This window comes from Pteropus alecto, unplaced genomic scaffold (assembly GCF_000325575.1).
Source record: "Pteropus alecto unplaced genomic scaffold, ASM32557v1 scaffold139, whole genome shotgun sequence".
In the NCBI taxonomy this organism is placed as follows: Eukaryota; Metazoa; Chordata; class Mammalia; order Chiroptera; family Pteropodidae; genus Pteropus; species Pteropus alecto.
In genome coordinates, this window is record NW_006443567.1 from 3,447,873 (window position 1) to 3,469,540 (window position 21,668).

General features: G+C 34.7%; 1 protein-coding gene across 4 annotated transcripts in view; it reads left to right on the top strand.

Moving 5' to 3' along the window:
• FGF13 (fibroblast growth factor 13) overlaps positions 1-21,668 on the top strand; it is a 467,301-nt gene that overhangs the window by 406,298 nt on the left and 39,335 nt on the right. For all 4 annotated transcript variants that reach the window (XM_006924189.1, XM_006924191.1, XM_015598755.1 and 1 more), the window contains one exon: positions 3,613-3,716. In XM_006924189.1, coding sequence (XP_006924251.1) covers positions 3,613-3,716 — 104 coding nt within the window. The remainder of the gene's footprint in view (positions 1-3,612; positions 3,717-21,668) is intronic.

Sequence of the window (21,668 nt, forward strand, 5' to 3'; positions counted from 1 at the left end):
ATACACACAGATACACATATATGTATGTAAATCAAGGCCCCATTTTTTAGTATGTAGCTTTAAATCACATGGTAGTTTTTATTCTTTAATTCTTCATATGCATAGCTTCTGCCTCTGGTTGTCCTTATAACTTTGACTGATATGCATGGCATTTCTGTGTACTAATGATATTGTAAGACCTTTCAAGAACATGGCTTGATAACCAGAATCTGTGTTTAGGCAGAATGAAATAATGAAAGGTAAGTCAATCAATGGTAAGTATTACTATAACATGAAGCATGCCGATGAGAAATATCTCCAAAAAAAATAGCAACTCTCTACCCATGATGGTAAATGTGACCAGAGGCCAGGGAACTAGTTTATCTTTCCAAATGAGGATATTGTAGGGCATAAGTCATAATGGAACAAGAATGTTTAATGATTAAAATGGTCATTAAAATGGCAGTCTAGCCATGCAAATTTTTTCCCCTAAGAGCAAGCAATTTTCATAGCATTTATTACTTAATTAAATTATTTTAAATGAGTGGAGCAAGGATGAAGTGTTTTTTTTGACTATCACTTCTTCATTTATGTAGTAGTTCCTTAATATGTATTCCTGGTATTATGTTTATATTTTTCTTATTTTTATTAATTTTTAGTATTTTAATCATACTTTTCTCATTTAGTTCACTTTGATTAGTTTTATGATATTTTAATTCTGACATAAGAGGCAAGATCATTATAAAATATCAGTTCACATTTACCCAGATACATCTATTTCTGGAAACGTATGTTTGATATTATGCATTTAAGATGACCTCAGGTAGAGTTATTATAATGGTAAATGTCAGTCCAGTAAAAACTCATGAGCAAATCAGCCATTGTAAATTATGTATTTCCTGAAAAAGAAATAGATGGTAGATATTTCATGGCAGCAGCTTTATTGTATCTCCCTTGTGTCTACTGAGGGCTATTTTAAAAGAATAGACAACTTTTCCTTTAAACCTACAGTATGCATTACCAGTTCAATGTGTCTAATTTTTCCAATCTACATTAAGATATATTTTTATTAATTACGCCCTTTGAGAAATTGACCTTAGCTAAACTGGTGAAGTAGGATGGTCTCAGTGTTGTTTTCGGCAAACACTCAGTGCCAACTGTGGGCACGTCTCTGGGAAAATGTTCCCTTCAAGGTAGAAGGAGTTTGTTTTTATGTCAACACAACAGAGAACAAACAAGAAATAAAGACCACTTTATTTATTAAAAGCTTCTTCAAAACTTTGATGAAAAGAGATTTTAGGTACTTGGTGAATGTGTTTTAGATACATAAATAAAATCAACTGTTTTCTTCTCATATTTAGAATATTTTTATCCAAATCAAAGTAATATCTTAAGTTCATGAAGAAGTAGTCCGGGTTTAGTGAAATAAAGGCATAGGAGAAAATATTGATTCTGTCCAAGCTCATCTCTAATATAATATAATATCTTTGTATTTTTATCTGGAAAGGCATCCCTTTAGACAGACTTTAAACCAACCAAATTTATGATCTCTCTTGAATGTCTAAAGAAAAGATTGCACTAGTATAACCAGACACTTTTTACTTTTACTGTTTTCTTCAATTTTTTGTTTAGAGTGGTGATTGTAGTGAGAAATTCATGTTCTACTCTAGTTAATACCGTTATTCAAGAATAGATAATCCCACTCATGTATTACTGATATTCTTTGCTTCTCTTTCTCCTGTTGCTATCTGATGTTTGGAATTTAAGCATTCTATTCCTCGTTAAAACCCACATCAGAGAGCGTTTGGGGCATACAGGGAAAATCAAATCAATCTCTTTCTCTCTGCTTGTTACAAGCTGCATTAAGAGAAGTAAGGAGGTTCAGAGTATTGTAAAAAATGAAGTTCTGGAAAACAATTCTGAATTTCATTTATCATTCCCTGTCATCTATTAGTATGACTAAACTAGGATTCAGACATTCTGGTGGTCTATTTGTCTAGAGGTATGCACTGGTATGGATTTTAAACAAAACCCATAGGAAGTTTTTGGTTTGGTTTGGTTTGATTCTTTTTTAGATTTCAGAATTCTTAAACTATGAGCTTTTATATAATGGAATTGTGATCTATTACTTTCCCCAAATATAATATTATCATGTTTTCACCGTATAGATTGCTATCAATCTAGAAATGTGTGTTGGGCACCTGCTATGAGCAAGGCATCGTCAGCAGAAAGAGATATATACACGATATGCTCGAAGATCTCAGTCTTCTTTCTTGCATATTGCATTGTCAAATATAGCATGAGATGCTGGCTTGCAATCTGTGCAATTACTTTCCTTTACCTCACATAACAGAAGGGCACAGCTTTTAATATGATGAGTATTGAATAAAGTGCCATCAGTGGCATGTGGTAGGAACACTTGTATTTTGAACTGTACAATATGTCCTAGCTCCTCTTTGGTAACACCCCAATTTTAAGGAAAAGATACATTGTAGACTCACAAAGGAATATTAAATTGTTCCTTAATATTTCTCATCCATACGATCCCATGTACTACAGCAGAATCTATATACACCAAGATAAGAGATCTCAGAAAAAACTGCTTACCCATGGGGTGACTCCTTTACATTCTTGTTCATAGACCAATTTATCATCCTCAAAAAAGTTACACACCAAGACAAAAATCAACATTGGTCTAGGACTCTTGAGAGAAAGGTGCACATACTATTTTCAAAAGATGTGTGTGGCAAGCACTACGTTTTAAAAATGTACTGTTTTATTTTTATTCATGATGTAGGAGGGAGTAGACAGCTGGTAGGGGGAGGACACCCACTTGTTTTCTCCAGTGAGTGGTGTGTGATTGTGAGGAGAGCCTGGGTGTAAGTTTCATGCAGTCAGACCTTCAAATGGAGAAATGAAGGCCTCTTTGGCACCAGCTGGCTGCCCACTTACAACTATTTTGCAAAAAAAATAAAATAAAAATAAATAAATCCATCAAGTTCATTATTTTTATTCCTATAAGCATTGTCCCTGGCGGCTAACCCTATCTTGGAAAATGTTGATTTTTTTTAAGAAATACTACTCTGGGAACATAAGAATATAAAATGCCTTTTTTCCCCCAAGGCCCGGATTTATTTTTGGGTTGTTGCATTGGAAATAATACAGATAATTTAGATTAGGGAATTGGACTAGTGTCTTTTCTAAGATTCTAGGAATCTCTCCCCAACTAGTAGATCGTAACTGTCTCTGTGAATTTTAGCAGTTATCTTAGGAGCAGTTTAAAACCTTAGTTTGTTGAGGATAAAGCTACTTAATATACAGACCAATTCCTAGAACTGGATCTCTTTAGAAGCGTTAAGATTCCCCACCTCTAACACTATACAAACCATGGAATTGTCTTCCATTTTCTCCAGGGTATTTAAGAATATGTAGTTATAGCCCCCGTTATGTGACTGCAAGCATGAATCAAGTATACTAAAAAGTAGAGGAGGCCCTACCTATCTATATGTGTATAAATATGTGTCTTTTCTCACTAAGCACATTACTCTTGGAGGACCAGACAGTCCTGCTGGAAACATCGAAAGCTGTGGAATTCAGAATATAACATTGTTTTCCCATTCTTTTGGATTTCAGCTCTGTTTAACCTCATCCCTGTGGGTCTTCGAGTGGTGGCTATCCAAGGAGTTCAAACCAAACTGTATTTGGCAATGAACAGCGAGGGGTACCTGTACACCTCGGTAAGCCTTTCACAGTGTTCATGTTTTGAATGTTGTAGTTTTCATCTGATATGAAATAAAATATGCTGCATATGTGTAATCATGGCAGATTTCTGATATGCAATAAAGAGTGTTCTTCATGGAAAGATCTCTTTGAAAGGACAAGTTAACTTCTAGTGAAAATTACATCTATTACTAATTAATCATTTAAAGCTAACATTTGGTATAAAATCAAAGGTCCACTAAACATTTTTACATACAGTGGCATTGGGTTATTATTTTATGTAGTATATATTATAGTGATCTGCCTTGCTTTGTAGCTACGGGAAAGCCTTTTCTATAACTCAGTTCAATATATATATTTATCCATGTTTATTCTTAAAGAAATTATTGAGAGCTCTTCCTCAGATTACCTTTAGGACCTAAAGAACAGTTCTAGAAGTTTTTGTTTCTTATCTTCAGTTCAGTTAGCTCATGTTTGCTGTCTCTACTTTAAATACTATTATTCCATCAAGCACAATTCAACCTCTCCTTTCATACAAATTCCTGCTACCTTTTTCTTATGAGTTGGTAATGAACAGAGTAAAAAAATGGAACTTTTACCAAGAAATTTATAAACAATGCAGATAACAGTTCAACATCGGGAACATGGTGCCAAATTAAGCTTTAAAAAAAATTAACATTTAAATATAGAAAGAAATAGTACCAGGATTAGGATTTCATTCTTATCAACAGAGCTAGTTACAGATCACAGGAGACCATTTAATATATAAATATTTTTAATCTTTGTTTTGAATTTCATATATTTTAAAGGATGGGATGTTAAAAATGGAGAAAACTGCATACCAAACTTCCTACTAGATAGCCTTGAAGGAGGCTGTTACCACGACTGTAGAAATCTACTTCTCAAACGGAGATAGTGTTAACCCCTCTTGCTCTCTCCTGTTCCCTGAATTTACTGCAGAGCCAAGTGTGTAGAAAGACTCTTGGTAGAGACAGGAGGAAAGCATGTCATAACCCTTTTTCAGAGGCCAAGATGGAAAGAGAGGTGGGAGAAGAGTAAGACCACAAAGGGCCTATTTCTTCCATAAACTGGGTAGTCCATTTCATATTACAATAAAAGATTAATTATCAGCATAATCCTCAAACCCTGGCCACTATTAGCATTCCTCTCAGGTCATTTCAGCTGTTTTGTTTAGTAAATTCAGGGGTTTTATTCTTTTTACAAATGGAAGATTTGGATTTATTGCAAATTTCATGAAATCTGTCATTTTATTAATGCACTGCTGTTATTGTAAATGATAGGAAAAGGGATTTGCTTTTCAGATTTGTACATCAAGGTAAGATAATTTAATATTGAAGGATTTTAATTAACCTCATTCAGATCAACAGACTACCTTATCAGGACCACATACAAAGGTAGGTTTTTAATAAAATAAGTGACTGCTTTCTGAAACTACTATGTAGGCATGAGAAGGGAATTTAATATACTGGGCATTCTTTTGAGAGGGTAAATACCAGATTACATAGGGAATAATTACTAGCAAATAATTTCACTGAGTTGTGGTCACCTTTGTCGTGCCTTGTTGAGAATGATTGTGTGTGTGTGTGTGTGTGTGTGTATTGAAATAGATATTTATATATATTTAATCTTACAATATAATTTTTAAAAATGGAAATAGTATTTAAATTAGAATGAGTAAAAGTCATTTAAATTAGGTAATATGTCATGTTTCCCCACTCATGAAAATTAGGACATTCAATATTACCTTTAGGGAACTGATGTTAAAAATGCATGGCCTACTATTCAAATTGACCATTATTTCAGCAAATCGATAAATGTCAATATGAGCTCATTTCTAAGGAATGTTTCCCAAGAGAATCAACATTGTAGATTGTTGGGCTTCTTTTCTATGTCGGATAGGCCAATGTTAAAAATTGAGAAAACTGCTTACCAAACTTCCTACTAGATAGCCTTGAAGGAGGCTGTTAAAGAAATTATTGAGAGTAATGTGGGACTCTTTGCATGCATTTTCTATTAAGGAAAAGGAATCTTAAGTAAGCACTTCCTATTAAGAAAAGAAACTGTTTTTGTTAAGAAGGAAAGATGTCCAATTGATAATCCTGGCGTTTATATAGGGAAAAATATCCAAATCAGTCTTCTTCAGATTACATTTTTCAGTTTTTTTCTCATTCCTCCTATTGATCATGGTTTGGAGTCCCTTCATCATGTTGATCACCAACCTCTGTGGGCACTCCATTTTGTAATCTTACTTAAAGTGTGGTACTCAGACTCTCTTAGGATATAGTCTGTCTTAATGATTTCAACTTGTGTTGCTGTGACCAAAAAGCTAAATGAATGTCATGCTTCATTTTGAAGAGAAAGGACTACTCTGCCCTTACATAAAACCATGGCACTTCTTGCTACTGAAATACTGTCTGCAGTTTTTTTAGCTGCCACTTAGCAAAGAGAAAATAGGATTGGACAATAACCTAAGGAGGAAGCAGAATAAGAAAAGAAAGTAGGGGCTACTGGTGTGGGCAACTAAAAAAAAATGTTAGAAAGTTATTAAAAGTAATCTTGGTGAGATATGACTAAGGTCTGCCTTAAAGCTTTTGCAGTGGCAAAGGTTAAAAGGAGATGAATTTATGAGATATTTTAGAAGTAGAATCATCAGAATTTGGTAGCTGATTGGATTTTACAGAAAAGCAGGACCACCATAGATGGCTGAACATGTATGGTTGCCACTCACTGCAACCATACATGTAGAGATTTTTTTAATAGTAGGCTATTAGGGGCCCTGCGGGAGAGGGAGAATTTTACCTTTGGCAGTTGGGTTGATGGTGAAGCTGTTCACTGAGATGAAGTACAAAGGAAACAGAGAGGAATTGGAGAAAGAAGATACCTGAGTACAGCTTGCAATAGATATTTGAAAATATGAACCTATAGCCTGAGAAAAAAGATGTGAGCTAAAGATAAAAGGTGGGAGTTATCACATGTAGGTGGTGGTTGATGCCACGAGGATAGTTGAGAGAATATGTAGCATAAGAAAAGAGAATTTGTCAAATAATATTATGGAATACCAGCATGGAAGTGGCCAACAGCAGCAGAAGTAATTGTGGCAGATACCATGGTATTGCAAAAGCTAAGTGGGGAGAGAGTTTGCAGAAGAGTCGCAATGTCAAATGCTTCAGAGAAAACAAAAAAGAAGTAGGAATATACAATATGAAGGTCTTCAGTGATCTTGATGAGCATTTTCAGTGGAGTAGTGGAGACCAAAGCCAGTCTAGTGGCTTTCAAGGAGGGAGTGGGAAGAGAGGAGGTAGAGGCAGTAGGCATAGAATTTCTAAGGCAAGAGGTGAAATGGATGAGTATGTAGAGGTGGACACAGGGTTGAGGAAGGCTTTGAGGGTTCTTTGCTTAATTAAGGCACTTGAATATATTTGTTAGCTGAAGAGAAAGAGCCAGTAGAGAAGGAGGAATTAAAGATATAGGAAATGTGCCTACATTCTCTTAGGATATAGAAAATGGGATCTGATGCGATGGAGGGAGTGCCCCAAAGGAGTTTGGGAGAGTGATGGAATTAGCAGATTTAAAAAGATTAGATTCACTTTGAAAAGGATCACTGCTTCAATAAGAGGCAAAGAAACGAGGACAGATACAGACATAGGTGTAGTAAGTCTGCAGGTGATGGATAGGGGAGTTGAAGAATTTCCAACTAGATGACCTGTATTTTCCCATTAAAGTAGAATGAGAGGCCATCTGCTGAAAATCAGAGGCAGAGGGATGGCATAGGTGAAGGTTCGAACTAGTTGTTTTGGGAAAGGGTAGGGGAAACAGTCTAATGACCAAGAGTGGGTAAACTGTGGCCCACAGGCCAAATACGGCCTACCACCTCTTTTGGTAAATAAAGTTTTATTGGAACAATCACCTCTATTATTAATTTACTTATAGTCTGTGGCTGTTTTTAAGCTGTAACAACAGAGTTTTATAGTTGTAACAGAGCCCTTGTGGTCCACAAGCCTAGATTATTTACTATCTTGATCTTTACCAAAAAACATTTGTTGATCCCAAGTGAGACAGTAGTTCTCAACCTTAGCTACTTATTAGAATCACCGGGGGACCTTTAAAAAAATTCATTCTCTGTGTCACACCCAAACCAATCGTATCAAAATTTCTGAGGGTGGGATCTGAGCATAAATATTTTCTAAAGCTACCCAACTGCTGCTCTTGTGTAGCCTGGTTGACAACCACTGGTCTAGGGCTAAGATAGATGATTGCTGAATAGCACTGAGAAGCCCACAATGAAGTCAGAAACCATGAATTTATATGTACTTTATCCTTCACTCAAAGTTTCTGATGCTGATCTTACTTTTCTTCTCTTGCAAACAAATTGCCTTTGTATTTCTGAAGGATTATTTCTTGAAGTGAAGGAAAATGATGATCCTTAGAAGAGCTTTCTTATTTTATTTCTTTTTTTCTTTTGCATTTTTGCTTCTATATCTCTTAATTTCTTTTAAAGTCAATTTTACATTTTTACCATATCTTCCCCCCCTTTTGTCAATTAAATGAAGAAATAATACCCCTGTGTTATTGCTATAGAATCTCAGGATTCCTACACTAAACCCTCCCCCTCCCTTTTTTTCTTGTTGCCATGGGGGACAGACTTGATGTAGGCTCAAGTGGCAGTGAGAAACCATCTGTGACACAGAGAATCATAATTAGCCATTATTTCATAACACATTTACTTTTGTCCATGATATAACTAAGTCTTTCTGGAACTGTAAGGAAATTATTATTCATTGTGCATAGAGAACTTTGTTCATACCTTTGGGTTTTCTTTACCAATAATAATGAGTTATATACATGCTTCTAAGAGTTCCTTAAAACCTAATAGTATATATTTAATAATGTAAAGCTATTTGTAATACATATTTCAAAACTGCTTGAAATAAATGAACATTAACTATAGAAAATCAGAATGTTAAATGTGAAAATATTAATGTACTAGTATCTATTTTAATAGAGAAATAATAACAGATATTAGAAACAGAATAATAAAAACTCAAAGCTAAACCAAAAGCATTTTCTTTTGATTTTGGTATGTTCCAGAACTCAGTAGCAGCATTTTTATCTGCCTAATTACTTATCTTTCATCAACACTAATTTTTCATTTCCAGAGAACACGGTGTTGCTTGGGTTGTTGTTGGGGTTAGAGTAGCTAAAATGTGTAGAAAAGTAGAAATCTTTGAACAAATAACCCTTTTCCATTCATATATTTCTAGAGAGGATTTATAGGAGTGATTTTACTACCATGTTTTATGGTCCTGGGACTACCACAGCAAACTAGATGCAAGACTAGAAAGCAGGTCTCTCTGAGAGTCATCTTGATGCCATGGGAATGAGGCACTGGGTGTTACTGATCCCAGGGGCCCGGTCATACTGCAAATCTGAACAAAGAGGACGTATTTTCTTTCTCTACTGGATTATTTCCACATACCTTAACTTACCAGGTTTTTTCTCCATCACAGACATTAATTTTGATCATCTAATCAAGATGTTTTCTAATTTTCTGCTGTATAGTTTTGCTTGCTTTTCTTTTGCAACTGCTAAATAATCCATTGGGAGACACTTGGAATAAATATGCTGCTCCGTAGAGCCTAGTTTTTAAAACTATATTTCTAGGAATTCCAAACCTATTTAGAAAAGATAATTAGTCAAAAATTGAAAAGTAGCCATCGATTCTTAGATATGCCACATAATTTTACTGATAGCTAAATTGAGGTAGAGAAAAATTAACATATTTTTCCCAAAGCAAACAAGGATCATAAAAAATAAGATCCAGCAGCAAAGGATTTTCTGGGTTCAGCATTCTAGTCACCATGCTTAAACACCATTGTTAATGGAAGGTTAGTTTACATTGTCCAAGTGATTTAAATTGTTTCTGGTATATGTTTTAATTTTATACTAAGGGTAGAGGATTTGTTTATGTTAAGATATCTCAGATGTTCAGTATGTTTAGCTTAGTCTTTTGCAGATTTGTTTAGTTCCTCTGATTTCAGTGTGTGACAATTTAAGACCTAGTTTTCAGTGATATGGCTTCACAGCTGTAGCCCATATTCTAATATACAAAGGATGTTAAAAGTTTAGATGAACTCATTGATCAATTCAGAGTGATGAATGTACTCCTAGCAAACAATTTTACCTTGTAAAATGTTATGTCAAATCTGGATATCAGCAAGTTCATATAATTTACCTTCTAGGATTTTTATCATAGTGGTTTATACATTTAATAGAATTAAATTGAGGGTGCTGTTTTAAATATTACAGCTCTTTAGGGAAGTAGGATTGACTCAAATATAAAAGGAAATAGATTTAAACTAAACATGAGCTATCAAACAAATACTGTTATATCTAGTATAGAAGAAAATGATCATTATCGAATCAAAATTGATTTCATGAATGCATTTTGCATACAGCCAGTAGCCATCATGTATAACAGGGATCCCCAACCCCCTGCTTTATAGCCTCTTGGCAACCGGGCCACACAGCAGGAGGTGAGCAGCAGGCTAGAGAGCAAAGCTTCATCTGTATTTGCAGCCACTCCCCAGCGCTAGCATCACTGTCTCAGCTCCACCTCAGATCATCAGGCATTAGATTGTTACAGCAGCACAGGTCCTGGGTGCCAAAAGGTTGGGAACTTGATGTATAGCTCCCCCTACCAAACAAGTAAATACAACTAAATTTAAAATTCTGATTACAACTTTAGTTTATTTGTATACTTTAGGTAATTCAAAAATTGTTGAATTTGATTTATTTAATATAAAATTAGAAAAATGTTGACTATGAAAACTTAGATTCCCAATTTTGGTGCCTACATCTAACAAACTTTCTTGTTTTCAGTGGCTATGGGACAAACACTTCTGATGGGCATTTTCAGTTCATACTAATGGGTTGTAAGGATAGTTACACACTTACACATATTTCTGAGTGGTATCACTAAAAGTGGAAAGTGGAGAACATGAATTTACTTCACTGGGTGAAAAACAGGGAAAACAAACACATTGTATTTGCTAATGAATGACTCTGCTAGGACAAGGAGCTAAATTTTATGTTTTAAAGAGGCTTGTAGTTATTGTTTTGCTGCTGTTGAGTTATAAGTCATTAAAATTATAATAGTAGCTGTGTTCCTCTTAGATTGTCCTTCGCAATACCAGTGAATCAGCATAATTTTCAAACCCAAAATACATTTCCCACATCACAGATTATTTCATATATAAAGAACAAAAAGAACTCTTTTTGCAGATAATGGAAGTTTTATTCAAATGTGAAAGAAAATCTAGCTTGGCACTATTTGAACATGAAATTACATAAATCTGGTTGGTTGTACCTTCGAAATCAAGTGCCTTCTCTTTATGGTCTCTGTAAAAAACTAAAACTTGTTAATTATTCAAGGTGAAGGTCTAGTTTCATAGGGGGAAGAATGACTAAGGATGGTACTTTTTCGGAAATCAAGGAGACAATAGTAGTTGTAGCTAAATAGCACGAGATTGGCTCTGTATAACGTTTTCAAGGCCAAGTTGAAAAAATAGTCCAAATGAGAGGTCATGGGGCACATATTTAAAAGAATATCTCATGGCTTTAACTCAGAAGCAACGTTCATATTTGTAGGAAAAAAGCCAGTCTCTTGGAGCTAAAGAATAAAGTAATTGGCAAGAACAATGAAGAAGAGATTTAGCAATAAAGCTAGATATAAGGAAGTAAGGCACACACACATGCATGCACACACATGCACACATGGACACTCATACAGCACGCATACACAAAAGACAAATGGAATAAACCAGTCATATTAATTGGTCTTGTTGCTATTATGGGACGAGTTATTTTGGAATTCCTAAAATAATTCTGTTTTAAATGCATACCCTAAACTGAACATGTAATGCCTTTGGAGCTTGCTCCAAAGCGACATATTTGGTAATCTTAATAGCTTTATAAAACAGGGCAAACATGACTTTTTAGCTATGTTTTATGTAGTTATCCGGTGATTCTCATGTCTTGGTACAGACACTGTTTTTAGTCCCTGTCTTCTTGTTTGTATAATGTGAATTAAAACAAAACAAAACAAAAAACAGAGCTCATCAAGACTTTTATCTTATTGCCCTTCTTTCCATTAAAGTTGTGTTTTGAAATAGTTTATCTAACAAATCCTATGCTCATTAAGTAGTAACTAATTTGATTTTTCTCCACTCCCTCAATCATAGAGTGATACCCAGTAAAAATTACATTTTTAACAAATATTTATTAAAATAATTCATAAATATGTGTATAATAAACAATAAAGGCATGTCATATTATTTGTCAGGACTTTCGAATATTTAAGTTAAAGGGCCCAATTATAACCTTTCATGAATCCTCCCAAATGTTAGCATTTTAAGATTATGTAAAAAAGTGAATTACTGGGACACAAGAAAAAAATTGAAGGCAACAGGCACTGGTTTCAGTGGTTACACTGCTTAAAGGGAATTGTGACTTTTGAACAGGGAAACTTTAAATGAAAGCATTTCTCTGATCATTATAATAACTAAGGTTAATAACTGGCAAGCCCCTGACTAATGCATTTAATATGTTTTGCCTAGGCTGAAAGTGTGAATAGATAACACATCTGTGTTAACGTTCTGATTAAGTTGTTCATCGGATACACTGATGCTAACTGCTTTTGACAGTCCTGGAAGTGGAACTACTGGGAAAGCCTCACTTGATTTCTTGGATAGATTTTGCATATAGCCAGTAGCTATAATATATAACATCCCCTTCCATAAGGGCCTCGGATATATATAGGAATTCTGGCTCAGCATATAACAGGAGTAGCCTAAATTCGAAATGATGTCCATTTTTACTTGATAAAAAAAAATTATTATAGAGATTTGGAAAAGTCAAATGTAAATAACCAACCCAAAGATGTTAGAACATAGACTGCTGTAATACAGAGGATGAAGAATGCTTACCAGAGGGAGGGTATGAATCATCTCATAATACTTTCATAATTGACAATGAGACACCAAAAAATGACAGTGATAGCTTTCAGAAATGAGATTCTAGCAGGTAGAACCCCATTGTATGTAGCAAATATAAGGGGGAAAAAAAGCCTGTGCATCACAAATCCATTGCTATAATCTGGCCACAAAATCAGCAAGGCTTCAACAATAAAAGTGTTTGGTTGTTGGTCTGATTAAAGAATTCTCACATATATCGTATAAGGTATTCCCTGATTCCTGTTCACATCATAATAATGATTCACTGTTATACAAGTGTTAACAAAAGAGCCTCTTTGCAGGCTATTTGCACTGAAGATGATAGAGGTAGAGCGTAGGGGAGACCTGAAGCTGAGCACTTCTACACTGTATCAAAACCCTTAAAAAAGAGAATTCCTGAAAACTCTCTCCATTCCTCTAGTCTCAGAAAGCTCACTCACATATCTAAACTCCCAGAGAAACTGAGGTATGCAGGGGTCTACAAGCTCTGTCAACCAATCAATTACTAGATACCTGTAGAACATCTACAAGATACTAGGCACCCCAGACAGTGATCACATTGATCTTTACTGGCAAAGCCTGGAGTTTAGATTATACATCAGGAGATTCATCCTAAATTCAGAGCTCTAATTGTTAATAGTTGATCTACTACAAGAAGGATCAGCATAAACTGTTTCTCCCCAACTTCTGCATCCTTGTAATGCTATTTTCAGTTCAGAACTCACTGTAAGAAAATTCCACGTTGAGAAACAATTTGAATGTCCTTGGAGATGGGGTGAGTGAGGGTTCATCATAATGGAAATTTACCACTTGTAATAAACAATATATATTGGATGTTTAGCACCACTATCTTCAGCAGATCACATTAAGATGATGTTTATATATCATGGGGTGGTAAAAGTGAATACAATGGAAAATTCGTTTTCAATTTTAACAAGAAATGATGTAAGTTGAAGTGCTTTAAAAGTTTTATTAATGTGTGACTCTTTTTTTTTATAAAAGGCGCCCACTTGTGTAACACAGGTGGATTTCAGTGGATTCAACTAACCAAAGCTTTAAGATATATCAGAGTCCACCTCACATGTTTGGACAATGACACAGGGAAATCTTATCCTTCGTTTTTATATAATTTCATGCTGTAGCAGTCAGCATAACAAAGAGAAACAGTACTGACCCATAGACAGAGATCCAACTTCTTGGAGTTATTTTATGCAAGATATAATAACACCTGATATTTTGAGGAATAGCAAGTGTTCATTTCTCCAAAATGGAATTATCATTTTTTACCAGCGACTTTCATGACTGCTGAGGAAGTTTTGGAGCAGAATTTTATCCCTTACCATCTCTTTTTGCTCTGAGATCTCTGTTACTCATGTACCACTTCTCTCTGATTAGATGGGTGGTTAGATGAGTGACTAACACGAGAGACAGTATGTGGTTAAAAAGCACACTGTTAAAGCTGTTTATTACATTTGCATTCCTACTGTCTTTACCAGCAAGGAAAGCAACCTAGCCAACTCGTTGTGTTTATACTCTTCTATTCCCAAATAGAATTATTTACTCAAATAAAGAAGTTCTGCTTCCAGTAGGGCTATCAATAAATCAAGCACTTGTATGTCACAAGGGTATTTGAATCTAACAGTTCTTTAGTTTCAAATAAGCTAATAAACTCAGGAAACACATTAACTGCTAGTGTCTTTCATCTAGGCATGAGACTTTATTCAAACCAGTAATTAACCTTGAGAATAGAGGTCAACAGAACCATGATGGGTGTTTTTGCTCAGTGTTTTTCTTTGCTTTGGACCTTGGTCTGATTTCCGTCCATATCGGGGACATGCAGAGCAGTGTTTTATTCTATGTGGTTTGGAAGCTCTTTTGGTAAGTCCTCTCTCTAGATTTTGAGGTGGAGGCTTTTCTCCTCTTCATAATTTATCTTTTATTTGCCACCTTTCATCAACAGCTGCTGTCTTGAACCTCTGAAGCCTTGGTAAGACTAGTGGAGTTCCAGCATCAGGGGAGGTGTTTGGTTTTGTTTGTTTTTCAACATATGTAACACATTCTGGTGATGTTCATCTGTTTGCGTGAACCACTCGTGGCTCTTGCTGTTGGAGAGGTCAGGGCTCTGGCCTGCAGAGCTTGCACCTGGATGTGGACAAAGAGTGGTGGTTGTTTTGCACCAAGCTGCTGGAGTGGTAGTGCTAATTTTGTAACTATGTACCATAAAAACATCCCAAAGATGCAAGCGATCAGGTGAGGAACAATAATAATCAAGTAATAGAAGAATTCCAGATATTTTTGAAATAATTCTGGACTAGATGTGTTTCAGACCCAATTACATTTCTTTTCTTTTCTTTTATCTTTTCTTTTATATTTTTATTTTATTTTATTTTATTTTATTTTAAACCTTTTCCCAGCTCTTTTGCCCCTGACTAGTTTATACAATGATGCCCCTGATTGCTCTTTCTCTCCTCTGGCTCTCTACCTAGCCATTTTATTACTGCTGTCTGCATTCCCTCTGTCGTGCTCCTCATCCCTGCGACCATCTATCAACTACTAATTTGTACTCCTTTAACCCTTCACCTCTTTCTTTTTGACAGTCAGGGCACCTCGGAGCAGTTTCAGGGAGCCAAAATGAAAATAAAGTGCATTTTCTTCCACAAGGTTGTTATACTCTGAAATTCTGACTAGCCTCTAAGTGCTAAGGTCTACCCTCAGGGTACAACAGTGTGGGAGCACCTGACCCAGGCACCTTATTTTCCCTATTCCTACCTTTGTAGTAAACATATGCTATAAATTCAATGAGTCAGTAGAGGAAATTATATGATGGCAGGTACTTTCAAATAAATTTACCATCATTGTCCCCCGACCCCCTGCATTTGTGCCTATTCATATAAGTAGCTATGTAAACAGATTTTAAATGGTTTGCTTACATACCTAAATGGTCAGGTTTTCATATTTTGCATTTTTCTGTCAGAATATTTGACATTTTTTTATGATAAATATAGAAGCATTTGTGTAATGGTCTTTTTATATGATCAATTTTCCTTTTGTGAGGAGGAGGAGGAAGTACTTGCCTTTTTTTTTGTCAGAATAATTGTGAACTGCCTTAGTTTAAAATTGGAACCATAATGAGATTTAATTGGTCCTGTGGCGGGTTATTGTACTGGCTAAATGCTGATATAAAAAAGCACGCTGAAAGAAGATTGATAATTAGTTGATTTGAATTTTTACTTTGTTTTAACTACCCATGTTTAATTCAGTGTTTTTTATTATTTTTATTTCCCGAAATATTGTTACTCATCATTGAATGACATTCTAGCCATTTACTATATATAACTAACTAATCCTCAATATAGGTGTCATTTGCACAATTTGAGTCGTTCCTTTAATATAATATAATTTTCTTACCTGATATTATATAGATTTCATCAAATCCAAAATTCAGCAATCCAAGAAATTCTACCAACATATGTAGAGGTGAAAGCCTGTTAAGATCTCTCTATATGAACTGTATAATACGAGTATGAGATATCAACCCACTGATTTACTGAATAAATAGCATCTATTAGTAGTTAAATCCCACTTTTTTTTTTAATGGCTTAGCATTCCTCAACCTCAGGGATCTCAAACTTCATATAGTGTCTTTAAGTCAGGGGAAATGAAAATATGGCCCACTGTGAAAAAAACTTGGAAAGTATCATCAGCATGTTGCTCATTTCTGGCACATTAGTTAATTACTTCACAAATTGTTCACCATGTTCCCATTTCACTTTTATAAGCACAATAGCACTTTCTTTTTCTTAATGTTACCAACATTTAATTTCTTAATGAATCAATGAAGTTCATAGGTTATAAATTAGCATAAGGGTCACCCAGTTGAGTGGCTACACTGAATTATCAAAGATTTGGTGGAGCATTAGGGAAAAAATTGAAGCTGGCTAGTATCCTTTTTTCATAAATAATGTATTTTCTCTTAGAATTTAAGATTAAACTTTGTTCTTAAAAGTTAGCAGCAAGACATTTTAAAAAACAATATTTTTCATAGGGAGTTTATCTAAGTACAGCAGTAATAGAGAAAATTTGTCTTTTTTTATGAGATTTTATTAAACCTTTATTTGCTGTTTTTGTTGCTACCCAACCTATTACTATTTCTTCATGAACCAGTGTTTCATTTAATATATTGAGGAAGTTAATCTTTCAAGAAGCCACATGCAGAGCTGCTATACCAGAATCCATGATGGGTCAAAAGCTCATGAGATACCCTTGAAGTAAATGTATTTTCTTTATATAGGACGATCTCATTTGAGAGAGTTTAGTTTGTGTCATGCCAAAGAAACTGCTATAAAAAGAGTTCCATTCTCAGTTTGTCTTGTCTCTAGTACAATAAGGGTAGAACTATAGAGGTAGCCTAGTGTAATAAAAATATCAAAATGCATACTATTATCTATGGTGATTTATTCTTTCATAGCCCTATTGCCAAATCACCTTACATCACAGTATGTGTACTTGACAAATGGTCAAGAATAACTACTATATTTGGATTATTATTTTGTTCTGCTGAATTAAATGCAAAGTCAAAATAGGTGTATCCTGTAACAACAAACAAAAATAATAGCTTGGAATTCATCATTTTTTTTTCATTTAATTTTTTTTATTCTGTCCTTGAGTCACACTGAAGGAGTTCTTTATCATTCTAGAAATTGTAGGTATGTATATAATCTTTATATGTTCGCAAGGTATGTGAACTTAACTTTTAGTTGTTTCATAAGTCTGAGTCTTTTACAGAATTCTAGACTCAGTACCTCTGATATGATCTTGTGGCAGATTCACATAGTTTCCAATGGTCTTAGAAAGTTTTTCTTGCTGCTATGATATCAACAGTAGTCCGCAATTATGTACCTTCAGTTGTAATCCCACTTAATTCAAGGGAAAATTGTTCTTCTAGATAGTTTTATTGTATCTCCTTGTGGTTGCTAAAGAAGCTTCCTTACCAACTCAATTTTAATTCTTGCTTTTAATTGAAATTTTGTTTTATAAGACTACCTAGTTGTTTGTTTTCCCTTTAGGTGTGACATTTGAATTCAAACGAGGTAGGAGTCCTTGTTTGTTTTTGCTTTGTTTGTTTTGTCTACAATAATTCCCTTCTCTCCTGAATTTTTCATGGAAGGACGCACTGCCTTCACATTGTTATTTAGCGAAGGTCCCTTGATAGAAGCTGGATTACACATCCTGACAGCTATACTCTGTTTGGCTTCCACTAAGTCCGTTATAAATACAGAGATTAAAGAAGTATCTTATAATATCAGACTTATTTTCTTATAATGTTATGACCTTATGAAAGTCAGTGTAAGCATCAACAGTGCCTCACTTTGTGTTCTCAGGGCACAATGTGTGTGTACTATTTTTAGGTACCTCTTTTATTCCCCACATGTTTCTTGTGTATACATCTGATACCCAAAACTGTATTTTAAGCTATAGGTGGATAAAAATGGTGTCCTTTCCTTTTATATTTTCCACCATACCAAATTCAATACTAAATATCCAGTAGATACTCTACTAATATTTAGTAAATAAGTGATAGAAGAAAATTTTACTATGTAACACGCCAAAGATTGAGAGAAAATAAAAGGTTTCTTTCTTTTATATAATAAGAGATGAGTGAATCAAAACCAATGCAATTTAGTATGGAACCATTTAGCAATCCAAATTACGTGTGTGTTTCCATGTGTGTGCATGTACATATGTCTCTCCCTCTTCATCATGGAAGTTAATGTGTATACCAAGTCTTCGTCACCATTCCAAAATAGTGGTGAATAAAGTGCTATTTGATTAATTATGTCTTTTTTAATACACGAGGAACATCGATTGAACAAGTTGCAGTGTCACAATTGCACCGGTGGGCACATTAACCTAGAACTCAAGGAATGTAGCTTCTAAGCCCTGTTCAAATGAATTATGAACTCGGGCAGCTCCCTTCATTTGTTAGGATTTCAGTTACTTCAAATATTAAGTGAGAATGTTAAATCTGATTCTTACGGCCCCTAGAATCTATTTTGCAACATATAAATACCTCAACCTTGCATCTATCATTAAATTTTTAATAAAATCCACAGCAACTGAGTTGAGTAGCATGCAGATTGAGTGAGTGCTCCTTAGTACTCATTGACCAAGGGATCATCTTTGAAATAGATGGGTTATATACCTGAGGAAAAGAACAATTATTTTATACTCATGATCAAAACAGTGGACATGGATTTCTAATGAATCTTTCATGAAAACATTTTATATTTCTCTTCCCTTGATTATCTGGTTTATTTATCTAAAAATAACATTAGGATTTCACTGGGGACATAATTGGGCTTGACCAATAAAGGAAGACTGTGTCTTCTAATTGCTTCCACTTAATGGTCCTGCTCTTCATCCCGCTGAGTTATAGAAAATGTCACATTTCCATGGTCTGTGTCTTAAATAATAAAGGAATGTGTGAACAGTGTCAAAATATGGCAATTTGCTGTATGTAAAGGGCGGGAGACACTATTCGAAGATGCTAAGGTATCTACTTAGATATTTCTAAATGGAAAGAATTGTCATTTGGGCTCAGAAACATGCTTTTATGGTGCACTTAGTTATTACATCGTCTAAGGAAGAGCTCACTCGCTTGCTCTGTTTTCTTGCCCCACTGGTAATGACCCAGGAAACAAATCAAGTGGACTTAAAGCTCAAATCTTATTATCCCATACAACAGGAGAAAATACATGATTTCCTTCCTCTGTTAATATCAGGATTTTTTGGTGCAATTTGTTTAGTTTCCTCCATGGTACAGACTTCCAAACATTTGTTATTTCTCTTTTCATGCAATTTGAATTAATGTGGATAATTGTGATAGTTAGAGGCTTTACTTTCTCAGATGGTAATTATCCATTCTATAGTTTCATTCCAAACCCAGTAAAACAGTATTAGAAAAGTTGATACTTATCAGAAGGGATCTCTGGGCAGCTGAATATGCAAGATTTATCAAATATATAATCATAGGTCTAATTAAAACAAATTTACCTCCAGAGTTACCCTAGTTATGTACTACGTTAACAGGATTTATTAGCGTTACTAAAAAATAGCAGCAAGCTTCTGATATTATTCATGAGAATTTTCTTTCTTCTATGAATTTATCAAGTCACGATTCCCTAGAATTTACATTACTTTTGCTGGCAGGAAGACATGCTTGAGATTTCTTTGAAGGAATTGTTAGCAGGTAAAGCATCTAAACCTTGGTGGCCTGAAGGGAGAAGAAGGGCAAATGTAGCAAGTTCGACTTAGTTTTTCCTATTTCTTTATATTTAATTTCATTGAAAATCAAAAATGCTGGCATTTGGGATTTCTGTAAATGAAATTCAAAGAGTTCCGTCCTGTTTCCTCATGAATGAGCCAAGAAAAGCTGTTTCATGGTTTATAGTCTTTCATCAATCTCTAAATGATAGTGAAATTAAAGATAACTTTAAAGGACATAGAATCTGTCATAAAATTCCTAGTTATGCACAAATTATTTCATTTTAGAGAAATACAGATCAATGTTCCCAGATTCCTCCTTTGAAAATATATTTGAAGATAAAGATGTGCATAATTCTGTTAAGAACTATGAGGATTGTGAGTACCTTTAACTTGTAGGACAATGCTAAAGAGTTTATGGTATAGCCTTCTACTGTTGACATTTTTTTTCCATCTTAGGGAGACAGTCCATCTCAGTGGTAAGACCTTTGGGAGCATTTTAAATATTCCTAAGGCATTACAATGCATGAAATTTTCTATCTCATAATGTTTTTATAGAAATGTAAGGGAAGGAATTACAGTGGTAGCCACAAACAGCTTTATTTCCCATTTTCATAGGATCATAGAATATAAGAAAATAGGGGAACTCACCTCTGAGACATCTGTACAGGCATCATAAGCATGTACATCCTCTGCTGTGTGGTCTTGGACAAGTTATCTTACATTTCTGACCTTCAGATTCCTCATGTAAAATATGGGGACATTTTTATTTCTGGGGTATTATATATTCCTGGGGTTTGATAAGGTTATATATGTGAATTATCTGATACATATAGGTGCTCAATAAATATTTGCACCCCTATCACTGTGGTTGAATGAACATTGGACTAAGGCAGCCTTCTACGTAACGAAAATTTTGGAAATATTTCTTGAAGCTCATGCAATTGTAGTCTAAAATTTAATTTTAACTTGCAAGTGTGGTTTATGGAAAAGCAGTCAGTTTTTAAGAGTTTTTTTATGAAACATTTTGATAAAAACATCTCTTGTGGGTGCTTTGTTATTCTATTTTACTTGGTTGAGTATACTTCTTTGTACATTATAGGCAGAAAGCTCTTCTAAGTTAAATGAACCAAGGAATATTAGTGGGGAAAAAAAACAAGAAAACACTACACTCATGCAAATTCATATTATATAAGTCTAACATCTTTTCAGAGCTAAGACTTTCCATGGCTCACCTATTTTGCATTAAAAACATATGGTCCAGTCATAAGTGTGCACAATTTGGGCATCACGAGAGTCTCACAGTCATAGCTTCTTTCTAGCTTTGTTGTGGACCAGAGATAGATGTGAATGGTACATGCCATATATTAGAAAGGAGCAAAGAGAGCATGAAACCTACTAAAAGAAAAATTGACATGACTGAATCTAACGGCTTAGGAACAATTTATTTGGAAGGCTGCTTTATTTCCTAAGCTATCATCCCAGAGTTCATCATCATCTCTGCTATTCTGTTTTGCAGAGATGTTCTATCAGTGTGTGGCTGTAACAGGCAGTATATCACACAGTGAGATGTGAAAAGCTCTCTGGGAAAGGGTCAACTAAATTTGAAAGATGAGCTAGTTTTAAATATTAATCATATTCCAAAACATTTAATTTTCCGATTGGCCGATTGAT